The sequence below is a fragment of the Limanda limanda genome, chromosome 21, assembly GCF_963576545.1.
Source record: "Limanda limanda chromosome 21, fLimLim1.1, whole genome shotgun sequence".
Classification (NCBI taxonomy): Eukaryota; Metazoa; Chordata; class Actinopteri; order Pleuronectiformes; family Pleuronectidae; genus Limanda; species Limanda limanda.
In genome coordinates, this window is record NC_083656.1 from 10139658 (window position 1) to 10157686 (window position 18029).

At 42.2% G+C, this 18029-nt stretch overlaps 1 protein-coding gene across 1 annotated transcript; it reads left to right on the forward strand.

Moving 5' to 3' along the window:
• Positions 1 to 56: 56 nt before the first annotated feature.
• On the forward strand, positions 57 to 17939 carry entpd1 (ectonucleoside triphosphate diphosphohydrolase 1). The gene is made up of 10 exons (XM_061094731.1): positions 57 to 249; positions 10338 to 10465; positions 11114 to 11231; positions 12459 to 12609; positions 12941 to 13100; positions 13209 to 13412; positions 14335 to 14592; positions 15016 to 15129; positions 15233 to 15370; positions 17317 to 17939. Exons 1-10 carry the CDS (start codon positions 234 to 236, stop codon positions 17521 to 17523), a joined length of 1494 nt encoding a protein of 497 aa, XP_060950714.1. The 5' UTR covers positions 57 to 233; the 3' UTR covers positions 17524 to 17939.
• The last annotated feature ends 90 nt before the right edge of the window (positions 17940 to 18029 follow it).

Sequence of the window (18029 nt, forward strand, 5' to 3'; positions counted from 1 at the left end):
GCTGAGCAGGAGGGAGGAGGAAAGCTGGTGCCCTTAATAAGCGAGTGTATGTGAAAGGAGGTGCTGAAAAACGTTACACTGGGGAGAGAGAGGGCTGTGTTACCAGAGAGAAAGAGAGTGGAAGAGAAAGAGTGAGTGAGAGAAAGAGGGGGAGACAGAAAGAGAGAGAACGAGAGAGAGAGAGAGAGGGGCAAAGAATAGAAAGAGCATTGTGTTGCTGCTGAAAAGAGCCCATGTCCGCACAAAGAGGTAGGTGTACTGCTATGACTGGCACATGCACACGCACACACACACATTCACACACACACACACACATGCAGACGCACACACACACACAGGAAATCCATATCTCCCAGTATCCAGCAATAGGATGTACCAGCAGTCATGTATCAGGTGAGTGTGTGTTCTCTTGTAGCAGCAGTGTGGGGCAGGTGTGTGACTTTTCCATTGCGGGTGCGCATGGTTGACATAAGCAGGTGCCTGTGTATTTGTGTTTGTGTGTGTGTGTGTGTGTGTGTGTGTGTGTGTGTGTGTGTGTGTGTGTGTACACGCAGGATTTAGGAGGGGGGGTTGAGGGTCTGTGTTATTCTTTGACTCAGGATAAACAGAGCAGTTTCAGTTCACACGGGGGGGTTATGGTGGTTTATCAGGTAAAGTGCATGTGACTGAGGGTAATTGTGCAGCTTGATCTGATTGATTCAATGCTTTGGGGGGAGGGTTAAAGTTCATATGTCGATATATCTGACAATCCATCAAGTGCTCCATAAAGCAATTAGCTAATTACGGTTCCAGATTTCATGCTCTCTATGTGACTGTGCAGCATTTGTTGACAAGTGTCAAGTAACATTTGTTCATCCAATCAGGGAAAGAAACAGTCGCCCATGTGACGTCTGCGACCTCTAGATACTGGTGTGATGGAGACAAATGGAGAAATGAAACTAGAACTATGTTTATTATTAAGTTAACTTTAAAAGAAATTGTTGACTTTGCACCTGAAGGGCTTGTTCTGTGAATTCAAGAATTGGACGACACCAAAAATTTAAATTTAAACATTGTGAGTGACAGATGTCTTATCTAACCTGTCAGGACAAGGCACCTGGCTCCTGATGTAGGGATCAGTTCAGCAAAATTATAAAAATCTAAATTTTGTGTGACATTATTTTATATTCTCTTATTTAAGAAATATTTCTGTGCCATCCCCAGAACAGTATAGGTGAACTTTATAGCTGTGACCAACTCAAATTCAGTGATTTGAGGAAGCAAATCTACAAACTCAGACAAATTAAACTTGGCTACACATCACTTTACTGGTTGTGCTTCTGCAATTTGGGCGACTCGACCCTTAAACACCATCTGAGCTCACGTAAAAAGGTTTGTTTTAGATAACGTGGATATCTGTGAATTCAAGGAAGTTTGGACAATCTCCAAAGTGTATTCTAAAGTCAAATTTGCTTATATTACATGATTGATGTACTTATCTGAACTGTCAAGATAAAGCCACTGCTTCTCTTCGAAAGTAAACACCATTGTGGAAATTAAATCAGATGGGGGGGCTATTATTTCATCCCAGAGAGGGATGTTCAGCATCACACTTTAGAGAAACACAGTAAATGTCGTTATTTTTCCTCTCTGCTGAAGCTTAGGGTCAGTGTGTCCTGTGGGCGAGGTCAAACTGCACTGAACACCACTGGGGACAGGACCGCGCTTTCCTGTAACGAGCAGAAACACTTCCCTTCATGTCCCATGATTCCGTCTAGAGGTTCCCTTTTTACAGGAAGTGTCGGACGGCTTTTCTCTGTGCGGTTTCACAACCGCCTGGTATTTATAAAGATGCTCGGTCAGTCATGGTACAAACAAAAGCTTGTCTGATTAATAGGAAAAGGTTGAAGGGAGAAGCTCACTGACAGGTCAAGGTCAGTGCTTTCCGAGGCACAGCGGTGTGTTTGTTAGAATGGGTGGGAAGTGCATACAACTTTTTATAGGTTTTTAAATTAGAGTAAGGCCATACTGTAAAGTCCTTTCTGTTGTAATTATTGTATATCTCCGGCTATTAATACAAATTTTTTTTAAAAGTCTTGATCATTAGATTGTACCAACAGGTTGGAGCATGTAAGCAAAACTAGACTTAAATAGAATTCTACTCTGGAGAGCACATACCTCTGACAAGGCCCAACAGTCCCCTTATGAAACCACATTTAAACTAACTAGATCCAGATTTGGATCTGCACCAAATTCATGTACACGCTCATAAACCTCAGTTTTTTTTAATTTCTAATCAAGTTCTATGAATTATTCTCTGGGAAATCCCCTGGAAAATCGCCGAAAAATCTCACAAAGTGAAAAAGATTTAAATTCCTTGATCCGACCTCTGACACTTTGATCCTCACCAAAATTTAAAGCATTCTTCCCTGACCTGTACTGCATTCATCTACAAAATTCTGTAATGATCCGCCCAGTTGTTTTTGAGAAATCCTGCTAATATACAAACAAAACCCACTGAAAATATAACCTCCTTGTCGGAAATAATAAGTAACACTAGGAATAACCTGTATTGTCAGATTTTTGACGTTCACTCCACTGCAACTGTTTGACGACTGTTATTTGTCATTAAAGATTTACGATTAGTTCTCCCATTGTTTCTAATTTGGCCCCTTGCACTGGGGCCAAATTACAACAAGTGGTTTATCTTGTACGAAAACAATATATGTCACGCATTATGTCACAGGAGTATTTTTACACTCTGGTCTTGCTAATTTTGGGATTTCAATGCTTGCTTCGCCGTGTTGTTAGGTGACATGTGGTGACTCCGCCTATTTAACACATGCAATAGGCCCTCAGTGTTAGTGTGCATGTATGGCAGCGAATTTACGACCTGCCTCACAGGGACGTAGCTGTCTTGTTCTCTCTCTATCATTATGAGACCGCACAGTTGATCCCCTACAGTCTCGTCCTTTGACTCATCGCTGAATGCAGAGTAACAACTCCTCGTAGGATGTGCTGGTTCAAAACATCCCCTCACTTCTTCTCTCTCTCTCTTCCTATGTTGTAACACATGCATAACGTCTTTCTTTATATCTCTATCTCAGATTTATGAGCCCAAAGTTTCAGATCAACAGGCATGGCTACTCCTTTAGGTCATACATCATAACACATTGACAAATTACCACTTAGCCTCGAGATTATTCAAAAAGTAACTCCACAGTTCTCTTTTTGTTGGTGTGAGGATGGACCAAATTATGAACTTGACTTTTTTACGTATATGTGTTGGCATGTATTTGGTTGAACTGGTGATTGTACGTCACTTTGAACCACAGTCTTGTTTTTTTTTAAATATAGACCACAGTTTGTACATAAGAATGGACAATGGGTCTCCACTTCCTCCTTCCGCCTAGAAGTTAAGAGTCTGCACAGGACCGATTAAGGGATGGAGCCGTGGTATCCAGGCTCCATTATGTGCAAGCTCGACCTATCGCAAGTCAGTATCAGTGGTCAATCATGATGTTTCACCCATGATGTTTTATAGCATTGAATAACTAATTAAAACCAAACATCAAACACATCAACATAAATTTGTGTGATAAAAAAAGTGCCTACAGAAAGAAACCAGAGATACATATATTTGATGTGTGCTCTGACTTTTAAGTTCTGCCCATGTCCCATCCACTAACATGGAGGAGGCACAGGTTTATAACTTGTACCGAACCCAACCACCTGTTGCAGATCAAGCGCTTTGGCCTCACTTTTCATAATCTTAGGTCAAACCAGCAAGTGTAAAGCAGTTGATACGGCTAATCTGATTTAGAGTCTCAGCGGCTTTGTTAAAAAAATATCAGCTCTTTATCACCGCAGGCTCGCCGCATTGCTGCTGAGGAAGCACGTTGACATCTGTGGTAGCACTGGTGCTGCAAAAATAGACAGATACGTTTCCATGAACACAGCTCAACCACGAAAGCTGATGTTAGAGACTGTGTATGCGTGTTTGATTCCGGAGGACGGGTTGGGTCGCAGGTCATATGTCAACGGGTCCAGGCGGGTCAAGTTTTGACCTGCAGATAGTTGCAGCTAACTAGTAAGTTCTGGAACGGAGCTTCTCAGGTGCAGGTTGGCAGAAATAGACCCGTGCAGGACTCCTGACTGACTGACTGACTGAGAACATCTGAGGCCACAGCAGTTGTGAACAGGAAGCAGATATTCTAGAAGCTAATCTCTTTGCCTCTGACATGATTTTTGTATTGAAAGTTGCCAGCTAGCTTCTTATAGCTGAAGGCTTTTAGTTGTTTGTCTGTGAAGTTGGTCTGTAAAGCATTATGCACTTCCTGAGCAAGATTCCACTTAACCCAAGGGCACATTGGGGAAAACAAAGATGAACCATTCTCCGTAAAACACGTCTGTGGACAATCAGAATAATTTTTAAGATGAATTTTGAGGACGTTACCTAATGTTGCTTTATGTTTAAATTTTGCAAACAGACTACACAAATACAGGGTTAGGTTGTGGTAAACATTACATTCTGTGATGATTAAAGTCTAAGGATAAGGGGATGAATATTGTTAATGGTCAACATGAGGCAGGAAGAATGTGTGTGTGTCGGTGTGTGTGTTTTTGTTGCCTTCTGAGGGACCTTCTGCAGGATAAACACCGACCTATTCAGGACCAGTGTACCTCGTGGGGACCAAACCCCGGTGATAATGACGCAAAATGTCATTTCTGAGGTCCTGGTTAACATTAGTGGTGAGATGTGAATTGTGATTACTTTAAGATGAGAGTAAGTCATGATCCAATCATGGTTAAGGTGAGGGATTAGGTTTTGGTTAGGCTGTCCACAATGAAAGAAAGTCAACTCAAAGTCCTTATAAGGATAGCTGCACAAACGTTTGACACAAATGTGTGTGTGTCCAATAAAAATAGTTTTGTGCTCTGAATGTTATTTTGTGTGTCAGAGTTGTTGGCTGTAGTTTTTGTACGTTAATACTCTGAAGGCTCTTCATCTAAACTTCCCTCTGCAGGCTATACGTCAATCTCGAGACCTATAAGCCTTTTTGGACTACCTGCTTCCTTCTAACCAAAACTTTGATGGAGCACATACTTAGGCTTTTTCTTTGTTTACATTGCTCCCTAAAACACTTTTAATCCGTAGAGTTCTTCAATATTTGCGTTACACTGAAGGTGTCAGAGATACAGTGATTGATTGCAGACGTTATTTTGTTTTCCACTTCTGTTCCTCCGTGCGTGCTTTCCCATCGCTCCGTCTTCCCTTGATCGCAGTAGGAACCGTCCAGTCCTCACCTTAACAATACATTTTTGTTTACAGAAAGCTCAGAGATGGAAAGACTGTGGCGCACATGAGTGATGTCGTCCGTCTGTGTTGACCAAAGGCGGCTCCAGCAGGAGAAGGGGTGGGCAGGGGTTGTTGGATATGGTAAATAGAGTTCATGTTTAATAGCACTTTTCAAGTCCTAACAATCTCTCCAAGCACTTAAAACTACGAGTCACATCCACCCATAAAGCTCAACTCTATCGTTAATCCAATTTCAGGTTAAATTGTCTTGACCTATGTTTTGAGGAGCCGGGCCTCGAACCACCGACCCTACGATTAGTGAACGACCAAAACCACTGAAAAATTGCAAACAAAGTTGGAAAGAAGTTTCATGATTCACAGGATTAGTAAGAGGGCTGCTGATTTATTAACATGTCTCCTAAATGACCTCCTTAAATGACCTAAAGACAGTATAAAGCAAGTGTAAATCACAGATACATTCAGAATCTCAGTACTTTATAAGACAATGCAAATGCTTCATTGGTTTAAACAATAGACTGCATATAAAAGATGCACGACGCGTCTCCACTTCCTTCTGAAGAAGCTAGAATATCCTGCATTCGTCCAATGTCAGACTCTGTGCAGTCTCAGTCAATCAAGATGTTTCACCCATTTTTAACAAATAAATAATTAAAAACAAATTTACAACAGCACTTGAACGAACACCAATGTGATAAGAACTATCTAACATGACAGGAACCATTTATTGAACATGTACTTTATAGCTTGCTCCATGTCCCGTCTACTAACATGGAGGTGGTGGTTTAGGAAATTAACTGCATCATGCCACCAGGGGGCCAATCAATATGATTTGGCTTCGCCTTTGGATTGCTGACATATCCTCCATCCCTGGTTTAACCACATTTACCTTTTTGTTTTGAAGAGATTAAACATACTCACTTAAAATAGAGTATTTGCTTCCTATACTGAGAAAGATATGTCACAAAAAGCTTCAGCATAAAATTCCTAATATAATTTTGGGGGGAGTTAAGCCTTCTCGGCCTTGAACTCTTGCCGCTGTTGGTGTGGACTTGTTTAAATGCAAATCTGCGCGCCTGTGTACAAAACATTGTATTTCTGTGTCTGCATTTGTCGGATGAGGACACCTTTGGGACATTTTGCTCGGTCCTCCCTCCTCCTTGTGGCTCTTTGAAAGGTTCAACTTGTTCTTTGGGGTATTCAAGTAGATTTCGGATACGCTAAGTCCTGAGGTTAGGCACGAGGTTGTGATCATTAAGGAATGCATTATGTCATTAAATTTCCTCAAGTACAGATGTGTGTTTGTTTGGTCTGTGAGCCCGGTGCTGGAATCTCTGTTGTTGTTCCAAGAGAGTCACCCGATGATTTCATGCTCTTAATTTGGTGCAGGTAAGCCCTGTTTTCTGTCTCGACATGTGCTTGTGGCTGAGTATCTGTATCTGTTTAGTCGGCTACCAACAACATTGCAATCGCATAAGGGATTACACAACGAGGTGAGTTGTCTGAACGCAAATGAAAGAAAGACTTTTGAAATAAAGTGTGCCATCTGTTGCTTAACTCAGATTTAATAGCAAGCGGAGCGACGGGTGAAGCTCAGGTCAACTCAGGAATTCTTTACAGCTCTACTGTAACCACATCCCAGCTCGTAGAGTTGGATTTGGGCTGTAAACACCATGTGTTTCTTAAAGCTGTAGTCAGCTGTCATTAATGTAGACATCTATTGTTCATATGTGCGTTGTTCACCTCAACCAACAGATATATCGCAGATGTTCTCATAAATTGTATATGCGCTCTACAAACAGCATGTGAAAACGTTATATTACACATCCTGGCACACAGTGGGTGGCAATGCATTTTTTAATGGCTTTGTTTTTGCTGCATTGTGGCTGAAAGAAAATGTTTGATGAGTCCAGTCATCCCACTGAAAGTCATCCTGTCTGATGGTTTGACCTATGGTTTTGACACCAATAGCTTTCTTGTTTTTTGTGTCAATGAATTTGTAGACTTTTCCATTTTCAAGCCACTGAATTCGACATGTTTATATTTAAAAACAAATTGCGATCTTCATATTTTGAACTTCACTAAAAATCAGTTGTGCCAACTAATCATCTTTAGTTCTGATATTGTCCTCTTTTCGTTCAGAGTTCTTGTAAGTCTGAGTCGCATCAACAGTTTGATGCTACTGCTTTTTTAACACAGGTATTTACTTAATAGTAATAAACGTAAATTTCTGCAAAACTCTCAAAAAAGATAAGCAAATTATCTGAACAAAACAGCATGAGTTAGTTTCGATTTTCTGTGAATTGAGCCTGTTTGTTGTCGATGGACATATTTGTTCGATTTGTACCAGTCAGCTCTGGTAATCGCCTCTTGTTTGACGTCTGCTTTGTCCAGATTTAATTGCATTACCTGGCAACACTGGAGACGATCAGTGAACCTAAATCCAATCAGGAAACATCCACTTAGAAGCCTGAGAGTGACAGCGCAACACATACCTGTTTTTTTATGGCTCGTGTCAGAAGGGGCTCAAGTTTCAGTGGGTCAGTCCTATAGAGGCTCGTAAAGCAGTTAGCGACCACACACACATGTATACAAACATCTCTCTCTATTTCTTTTGCTTATTTAAAGTCTGATGTTGCTTTGAAATGTTTATTCTTAACATGTTTGTCGTAGTAATTTAAAACCCGGAAATACCTTTTTGTGAATTTAACTTTCACATGAGACGGACAGGGATACTACGCTGGCAACTATGAAAAAGATAAAAGATTTCAAATTGGGACAAAGTTCACATAGAGATTGGGGCGATGTTAAAGAAAAGATATGAACTTTGGCTGTTTACTTGGAAACGGTCAAACAATTATAGAATACTTCCTTGTTGCTGTGTTTGTGTGAGTGCTTGTTTTCGTTACCACCTTGGGACCTTTTCCAGCATAAACACTGACTTTGTGTACGTGTGTGTGTGTGCCTGCGTGTGTGTGTGAGTGTGTGTTTCCATTTCCTTAAGTCAAACAGCAGTAATAAGTGTTAAATTAACATAAGTACTCCAGTGCATGTTTTAATAGTGTTTGTGTGTGTTAAGTGAGATGGGAAAATAAAAGAATGGATCGGTGAATGGAATCAATATATTTGCAGGCTGGTCATGTTTTGGGTCTGCACACACACTGGCTCTCCAGCAACCTCTTTCTTCTCACTCCAATAGGCACACACACACAGACACACACACACACACCCGCATACAGTGGGAGCCTCAGAGAAAAGCAGGGGATCCCGATCCGTCACAGAGATGACATCACAGCCTGCCAGTAACAAAAAACGGCTCAACAAGGGAGTCCCCCACTTCCCCTCCCTCCTACACATCCCACAGAATGAACAGAGGGAGAGGGGGGAGGGAGGGAGTATTGCTCTCATTCGTTCTCAGAAAGAGAGAGACAGAGACTGAGACAGAGAGAGATCCTTTTAAGGGATTCAAAAACACACGAGAGTGCACTGACACACGCAGAAACACACTTTAGCTGCGTCTCCATAGTGACCGGCTGCATTGCCCCGGCTTGGGGAGGAAATGCAAAACTCAGTGATTCAGAGGCGCTCGGCCAGAAATACACAAACACACAGCTTCATTCTAATCCTCTGTCCGGCCACGATGGAAAAACCAAACAAAAATATCTTTCCACTTCTTATCAGCCCTGCTACCTCCCCTCTGTTCATTCTCTCTTCTTCCTGCTCTCACATTTTCCCCTCTCCCTTCCACTTCCACTCTCTCTAACCCTTCCTCACCCCCCTCCCTCTCTCACTCTCTCTCTCTCTCTCTCTCTCTCTCTCTCTCTCTCTCTCTCTCTCTCTCTCTGTCTCTTTCTCTCTCCCTCTCTCTCTCTCTCCCTCCCCTGCCAGTAGTAAGTTCATTGAAGTAGACGACAGAGGTAAGTGCTTGTCTCTCTGCTCTGCTCACTGTGGGTGCGTTGACGTACTGTATGCTTCAGATTGTCTGTGTTTTCCCACAGTAGAAAAAGGTCAGTGTGTGTGTGGGTGTGTGTACAGTACTTTTATAGACAGCTCAGTTTCAACAATTTGTGTTTACCTCTGTGTCATGTTCACCTGGACACTGTCTGCCAGTAAATACCTTGGTAATTATCAAACAGCTGTGTGTGTCTGTGACTGTGTGTCTCTGTGTGTGCTTGACAGAGACAGTGTGTGTTTGTGTAGCAGATAAGGGTTGTATCTTGTTCGTCTTTTTTCTATCTCAATAGCCACGTGCATACAGATAGATGGCAGCACCCTTATTTGTTCCTGAAGAAACATGCGAAGAATAAGTTGTTATATTTTTTGTTTTATATATATATATTGTGTGTGTGTGTGTGTGTGTGTGTGCATGTGTGTGTGTCAAATCCCATCAATCAACAGTGGAAAGTTAATGAGTGCTTAGGAAGGAATGGGAACCAAACAAAGTAGCGCCAGACGCAGTCAAACATATTGGAGATTAGAATAATCCCTTTAACAGGATTTTGAGATGATTAATGACTGATCATTTCTTTACCTTAAATTCCAGTAGCTCTGTGTTTCCACCACACTACACAAGTTATCTTTTTGATTGAGGCCCACACTTCTCATGTTTCTTGTGATAAAACCCAGCTGGTTTCCTTTCATCATTTTTAAAAGTGGGAATCTCTGTTGATCTTTCAGCATGAGAGAAATACTTTGGTGTTGTCGGAAGGGAGGACCCTTTCAGCCCATCTTCAGAATCAATGAGCAGCTTGGTGTGATTTCAGATACTTCAAACCAGAAATCCATCTGTAGTCCTTGGTTACAAAATAATACGGTTTATACACATTCTGCATCCCCCACGACAGCCTCTCTCTCAAACACATGCTGTGACATCACTCAACATCTGGATCCAAGACTTGCCTAACACGCACACCCCTTCCTCCGTCTCTCTTTCCGATGTGTCCCCCCCCCCCCCTCCAATCCTTGTTTATTACGTCTACCCCCCCGACGAACCCCCTCGCCTCTCCTTCCTGTCTGCCTGTCTTTACGCCCCCGCTCTCAGACATGAAAGAGAAGAACCCCTGGCACACGCCGGTGACCATCATCTTCTCTGTGATTGGTGTCATAGCGATCGTTGCCTTGGTGACGGTAGCAGTTTTGCAGAACAGGCCTCTCCCCCAAAAGTACAAGGTATGGTATGGAGGAAAATAACCAAGTGGCTGTAGCCTGCTCTCTGTGTGTGCATTACAGGGAAATCTGACTCCAAAGTCCAAAAGCCAGATATGGTCTCTTTGGCACTGTGACCTCAAACTGTAGCCCTGGTTCTACAAACCCATCACCAAATATGGCCAGTGAATAATGATAAGGATAATAAATCACAATATGCTGTTGCCCTAAAATACAGGCCCAGTTTGACTCTCACAGTTATATATTCTCTGTGGTGCTGCTGTTTAATTGAATAAGTTATTAATTTGGTTTATCTGCACGGATGGAAATATATCTCTGTTTTTGAAGGTACAGATTAAGCACCGAAAAAACCCAAATGTGACTCAAATCTAGTCCTTACTGTGATGAGATCTTCCTCCGTCTCATGGTGCATGTTATGCTTTGTGCAGTGCTGCAGGCCAATGAATCCTCCCTTTTTGCACAGGCACAAACTTTATTTCACATCTGGCATGAAAGCACACCGTAAAGTGGAGGATCATCTCCATCATATCTTTAGGCTTAACGTTTGATCTTTATATCTGAAGTGGAGTCAGCAAGGGTTAGCATTCCCGAGCTGTGAGCTTGGATTCCTGACAGTCTCTCTCTCGCTCTCTCTCTCTCTCTGTCTCACAGTATGGAATCGTGCTGGACGCTGGATCCTCCCACACGGCTCTGTATATCTACCAGTGGCCGGCAGAAAAAGATAACAACACTGGCAGAGTTGAGCAGACGGTCTCCTGCAAAGTCGAAGGTAAAAAATCTGCTGCACACAATGTGTTACACAGACACACACATGCAGGTGTACAGTCGCTAAAGCTCACTGATGCAAATATCCCAGTGAGATTAAATTTACATAATATCGTAAATATTTTTTAGCAAATGTGTTCATAGCACCTTCTAATACGACAAACGTTATGAGGGTGTAATGCGTTGTAAATGATGGATTTATTATCACTGTTTTATGCTTCATAGATCACTAATTGAGCGTTATACTTTTGCTGCTTTACTGTATATAAAGACTAACGACACGTGTCCACTTCCTCCCAGAAATTAAGCTAAAACATTCCACTGCCACCAAACCTTCTCTTCCATCCACTAACATGGAGGAGGCAAGGTTTATGACCTTTACTGCAGCCAGCCACCAGGGGGCGATCAATACCCTTTGGTATCAGTTTTGGGGGGCTGTCATGTCGTCCATCTGTGTATACACACAAATGAAATCTGGACAGTGCGACTAATTATTTTCTGGATTAAAGATGAAATAATTGCATCACAACTTCATGAAGCTCAAGGTGACGTCCTCAAATGTCTTTACTTAGTTCAACACTCGGGAACATTCAGTTCTCAAAAGCAGAACATCCTCACATTGGTGGAGCTGGATAATTGGTAGTTTAGCTTAAAGAATTATGAACAATTGATTATTAAAATCATTGCAGATGAATGTTTCTGTCCCTCCACCAGTCAAATACATGAATAATCATTTCAGCTCTAAACTGTTTAGGAGTAAGTCTCAAGGTCCATTTGCAGCCACAGTCTATTTAATAAAAACTCATAAGCATTTCAAAATCCAGACCTAATGGATTATTGTATAAGAAGATGAAAGAATCTCTTTATTAACAATTTCCTTGCATTTTGTTTGGTTCATTATAAATTCATAACACAAATGATTTACCCAAAAACATTTTTCAAGCTGAATTATAAACAAGTCCTCTTGTCTACAGTAAATATTCATTCAAAAGATTTTATAGTCCAGATTTTGTGTTGCATTTATTCACAGTTGATAAGGGCTCGAACAATTAGTTTTTTTCATTATTAGTTAAAGAATGAGCAAATTAGACAATGAAAATTATGCTGGAGTTAATGTACACAAGACAAGTTTCCACGATATGACAACCCAACGTTTCCTCCTGCTAGGGTTAGGGTCACTAAATAAAGAATAAATGAAAGACGTCACCTTCCTGTTTTGTTCTTCGTGCAGGTCCAGGTATTTCCAGCTACGCGTCTGCTCCATGGAAAGCCGGGGAGTCTCTGACAGATTGCTTGCAGAAGGCCAAGCAGGAAGTTCCTGGAAGGAGACACAGCGAGACCCCTCTGTACCTGGGCGCCACTGCGGGGATGAGATTACTTAAGTACGGTTCACATCTGCAGTCATCCACATAATCAGACCTAAATCATGCATACAAAAAGAAAGAAAAACAAGAGCCACAATCGGCCGGATCATGTGACACTATAGTGCGACAGTATCCACACCTCCGTAAGAGTGGAGCTGAGGCCTCCCAGAGGGTTTTCCACCCCCCTTCTGTGATTTATCCAAACATGAACTTTACTGCCTGAGCCCTGAATACGTTGCTGTCAGGTGCATTACATAAGACGCAGTCTATTTATTATTTATGCACTGCTGAATTGATTGACTTGTGGATGTGAATCAATCTAATACATTTTTGTTGTGGGTTCATGCAGTTTAGAGAACAGCTCGGCGTCGACGAAGGTCTTTCAGGCTGTGGAGGAAGCGCTGCAAAAGTGCCCCTTTTCCTTTCAGGGAGCGAGGATCCTCAGCGGCCAGGAAGAGGGCGCCTTCGGCTGGGTCACGGTCAACTACTTGGATGATCGCCTCAAACAGGTTTGCACACACACACACACACACACACACAGGATGTATGTCCCATGCAAGCTTATACACTCTCTCCTGCCGTGCACTGACTTCCCAGCCTTTTTGTCTCTGCTGCAGAACTTGCAAACCAGAGGCGCCCTCGACCTTGGGGGGGCCTCCACTCAAATTAGCTTTGTTTCCGACACATTTGACGGATCTGAGTCACCCGACAACGCCGTCACCTTCCGTCTTTACGGTAATGACTACAACCTGTACACCCACAGCTTCCTGTGTTACGGGAAAGACCAAGCATTACGGAAGACGTTGGCACAACAAACTAAGGTAAACTTCAGACATCCACTTCTCGAATTCACTCTGAAATTCACATGCAAGACTTATTATACAAGAATAGGGTCATTCTGTATGAAATCACGACATGTCACAGAAACCAATGGAATTGAAAATTCAAGTGTCTTGGATCCTAATGTAGAGAGATACGGGCTAACCAAGTTTCAACTTCATGGGTGGACTCAAAACGTTCAGGACCAACATAAACAATCTCAAGCCAAAGTAAATTTGCTGCATCAAAGACTCATCAAAGGAGCGGCAGAATATAGTTTGAGTTTGGCGTCTATAGGCTCCTACTTCCTCACTTTCCCAGCTATGATTGCTAAGAGATAATGGGGAGTGATGAGGATTACATTGCAGGAGCCTACCGGTGGTTGCTGGGCTGGTGGAGGGGCTGAATCACCAGGAAGCAATACTGACGTAGGGAAGCAGAAGCATTAACTAGCAAATGGGGAGATGGGAAATCTTTGTCGCTTAAATAGAGCGCCACATTGGGAGGGTGTGTATGATAAAGGATTGTGGAGTGTGAGGCATGTCACATGATTAGAAAAGTGCAGCTAGAGTTGGCTGCCGTATTAAAATATATATTTTCTGCAATTCAACTTAAACTGATATAATCACTCATAATGCTGTACATTTCATATTGGGGATTGCAAACTGTTCAGAGAGAAAAAAAGAGCTTTAAAAGATGTGATAACAATTCCTCTGAGATATGACCTGTCATTAGCCCATGTCTCCCTTAATTGGAATTCGAGTCCCATAAAACTTTGGTTCCATTGGTTCTCATGTGATCAGCATGCCGAATTTCAGTAAGATCTGTGACGTGGTGGCCCAAAGACGATTTGACACGGAATGACCCGACACAGACATTAAATTCAATTAGCGTCTTCTCTGTATCTCACTCTCTCTCTCCTAGTCAGGTCCAGGAACAATATTAGATCCCTGTTTCCACCCTGGTTACACCGATACAAAGAACTACTCCGTCCTCTATGACAGCCCCTGCGTGTCCGACAGGAAACCCCAGGGAGCTCCTGCCACCTTCAATCACACAGGGAAAGGAAACTTCTCTCTGTGCCAAGAAGTCGTCAAACGCATCTTCAACTTCACAGAGTGCAAATACAGCCAGTGCTCTTTCAATGAGGTCTTCCAGCCACGGTTGCAGGGGCCATTTGGGGTAGGGTAACACGGCTGTCAGTGTTTATTTCTCCATGTATCAGTGAGCGATGAGGCGCTGGCCCGGGTACTGTTTGTGGACACAGATCTGTATGTTGTGAAACCCCTCGATCTCCTATGATCTTTAAATCCCAGTCGGCCAAAGCTTCTTTCAGACGTGCAGTGAACTGTGGATATTCTCGTGAAATTTTCCGGAGGGGTGTATTTGTATCGCTTACTCTGAATTAGCTTCCCTGTGTTCACTTTCATTGGAACTACTTTCAAAAACCAACTGCACCCAAATGCCTGTGGCCATACAAAATCCGTATGAGTCAGATACTTAGAATGTATCCTCTTACAGCATTTATAAACTGCTTATTTTATTTGTTAAAGATGTTAATTTCCTTCTGCTTCCTTTTTCTTCTGCCCTCCTGTCTCTCTCTAGGCCTTCTCTGCTTACTACTTTGTGATGAACTTCCTCAATCTGACAGACACATCCATCCCTCTTGAAACTGTCAAGGAAAGGCTATCACGCTACTGTGCTACCCCTTGGAACCAGGTCTGGAAATATTTATGCACAAATAGAGGAAATGTCATGTTATTCTATTTTCACACCTTATCTGTGTCCTGACTGATTGTGACCTTTTGACCTCCCTGAACAGATAAAGGAGCAGCATCAAGGAGTAAAACTAAAGTACTTGGCCGAGTACTGTTTCTCAGGCACGTACATCGTCACCCTGCTGACCGAAGGATACAACTTCACCTCAGAGACCTACCCCAACATCAAATTCATCAAGAAGGTCAGTAGATCCCATTCCACTCCTTTCCTGCGTCTCACAGCACGGTGGCATGACGCAACTTGAGGCCATATCCTACTGACCATTGTCTGTGTGTGTGTATGTGTGTGTGTGTGTGTGTGTGTGTGTGTGTGTGTGTGTGTGTGTGTGTGTGTGTGTGTGTGTGTGTGTGAGTGTGAGGAAAGTCCAGAACAATCAGTGATTTTAACCTATCCTTGTGTAGGGCTATTTCAAGACTTGGTTTAGGATTAAGCTTGGCAGGTTGCGATACCAGTTCCTCAACCTCAGAGTTACCCTTTGGCCAAATACCTAATTCCCTGCATATTACTCTGAACCTCATATCTTTTTAAATAGTAGTTTAAAAAGTCATTGTGGTGGCATTAAACCTTTTAATTGGATTCTGTATACCGGAGAAAACAAAATATCACTCAAGCATGGCCTCAGTCTAGAAAACCAACGACCCCCGACCCCCTAACAAACCTCACAACAAGAGAACTACCTTTTGCTACTTGGTCATTAAAGCAAGAAAGCATTATATACGAGTCAACGAGTCATCTGCTAAAAAACATTTACATATACACATGATGACAGCGTAGGCACGATATCGCTAATGGACATGCTGGAGCAACAGATTCAAATAGTTCAAGTTCTATTCTAAACTATAACTACCTCCACCGAGAGCCAACTTCAAGCTAGGCCGCACCAAACTGCACACACTCATATATCCCTCTCGTCATTATGCCTGAGTCTTTTTCATCAAGATCCAAGAACTAATCCCTGCCCTTTCTCGCAATGTTAGAGGAAGTGAAAAGAAACTCGCAAACTCACAGTAGGTCGAGGGTTTGATCCCTGGCTCCTCCCGTCTGCATTCTGAGGCGTCCTTGGACATGAATGTATGTGTATGAATGGTGTGTGACTGGATAAAGTGCTGCAGAGGCATTGTATGAATGTGTAAAAGCGACTTGTACTGTAAAACCCTCTGAGTAGTTGACGAGACTGGAAAAACATTATATGAATTCAATCCATTTACCACTTGTTATTGCTGCAGGCATTCTACAGTCCCAGTAACCTTGTGACAATGAGTCAATATGAACAATATCATGACCCTTAAAGTGAAGCAGCTACATATGACTCAGCTTGTGTCTATTTAATTATTTACATCAGTACTTTTCCAACTGTAACGTGTCAAATGTCTCATTCTTTCATGAAAAAGAAGCATCACCGGATTGAGCTGCCGATTGCATAGTTAAGGATTTATTGGATTTAAATAAGGGTGGGGTTAGGATAAGGGTCACGTTTAAACACGTAGGTTGAACATTCAAAGGTTCCTTTATTGCCTCTATAAAGTTATTACATGGAAGAAGTCCTGCGTAATACTCAGCCCGGAAGAACATTGTCATGTAGCTGTGAGAGTGACATGGCATTTAAATATACATATGAGACATTTTCAACCTACATCTCACCCCTCAGTGAAGTCTTCATTTTCATCCCTGCAGCAGTGACACATGGTAATGATGGGGGATTAAGTCTACCCTGCACAATGGAAAATTAAACTTGTGATTGAATTGTTTAAATATAATTCAGGCCTGGATTAAATGCCAGTTAATCATCAGTTAATCAGTTCTTCTTGATTCAAATGTGGTAAAATATCAGTATGTATTTAATTATGTGTGTCTATATACATAGCTGCAGATGTGGTTGAAAGAAGTAAAAACATCTTCAAAAATCCCCAAAATAAAACTATATAAAACCTTCACAACAGCTTCTCAAAACTTTACTGGAGGAATAAAGGTCATTCTCTAAATATATGGTCCAAAAACCACCCATACATTTTCCGTAAGGTTGACATCTAGTTGCTGTAAAGGCCATAGCAGGTGATTTACAAGACAATTTTCCTGTTTATCAGAGCGATCAGTTCTTCACAATCCCTCTCCTTGTGTTCCGTTCAGATAAAGAACAGCGACGCAGGCTGGACGCTGGGCTACATGTTGAACCTGACCAACATGATTCCAGCCGAGGCCCCCGACTCCCCCCCTCTGCCCTACGCCAGCTACGTCTCCATAGTCACCGTCATGGCAATTCTGCTCTTCGTCCTCTTCATCTTCAGCCTGCGTCCCCTCTGGCCCCGGTGCTCCAAGCATCCACAGATTATATAAAACACACACACACACAGACAAACACACAAACATATATAATGTATGTTTGAGTTATGGTGATTAAGGGAATATGTGAGAATTTGTGAGTGTGCCAGCATGAGCTATTTTACCAATTTGTGAATATAAAGATTGTCCACTTTACGCTTTCCAGCCTTTGTGAGGATTTCGAAGGTCGACTTTGCTGCACGACAAACAGTCCTGCAGCTTCACACGGACTCAAGGACATTTCAGGAGGACAATTGTTTTCTCTCACCGGGGGAGTGAGCTCTGCTTCCCTGGTTGAAGGACGTTTACTGTGTTTATGCGTGAGTGCGTTTGAATGTGTGCACCCACATCAGTCTGCATGTACAGTATGTGCTTCGAACTGTAATGTGAATATGATACTGTATAAATAAAACAACCCAAGTTTATATAAATTGTTTGTTGGGGAAATTATATCATGGTTAATGCTGCGTTAACTTTTCACACCTCATCCAGAGGGATAGAAAGTTCCGCTCTTCATTAAA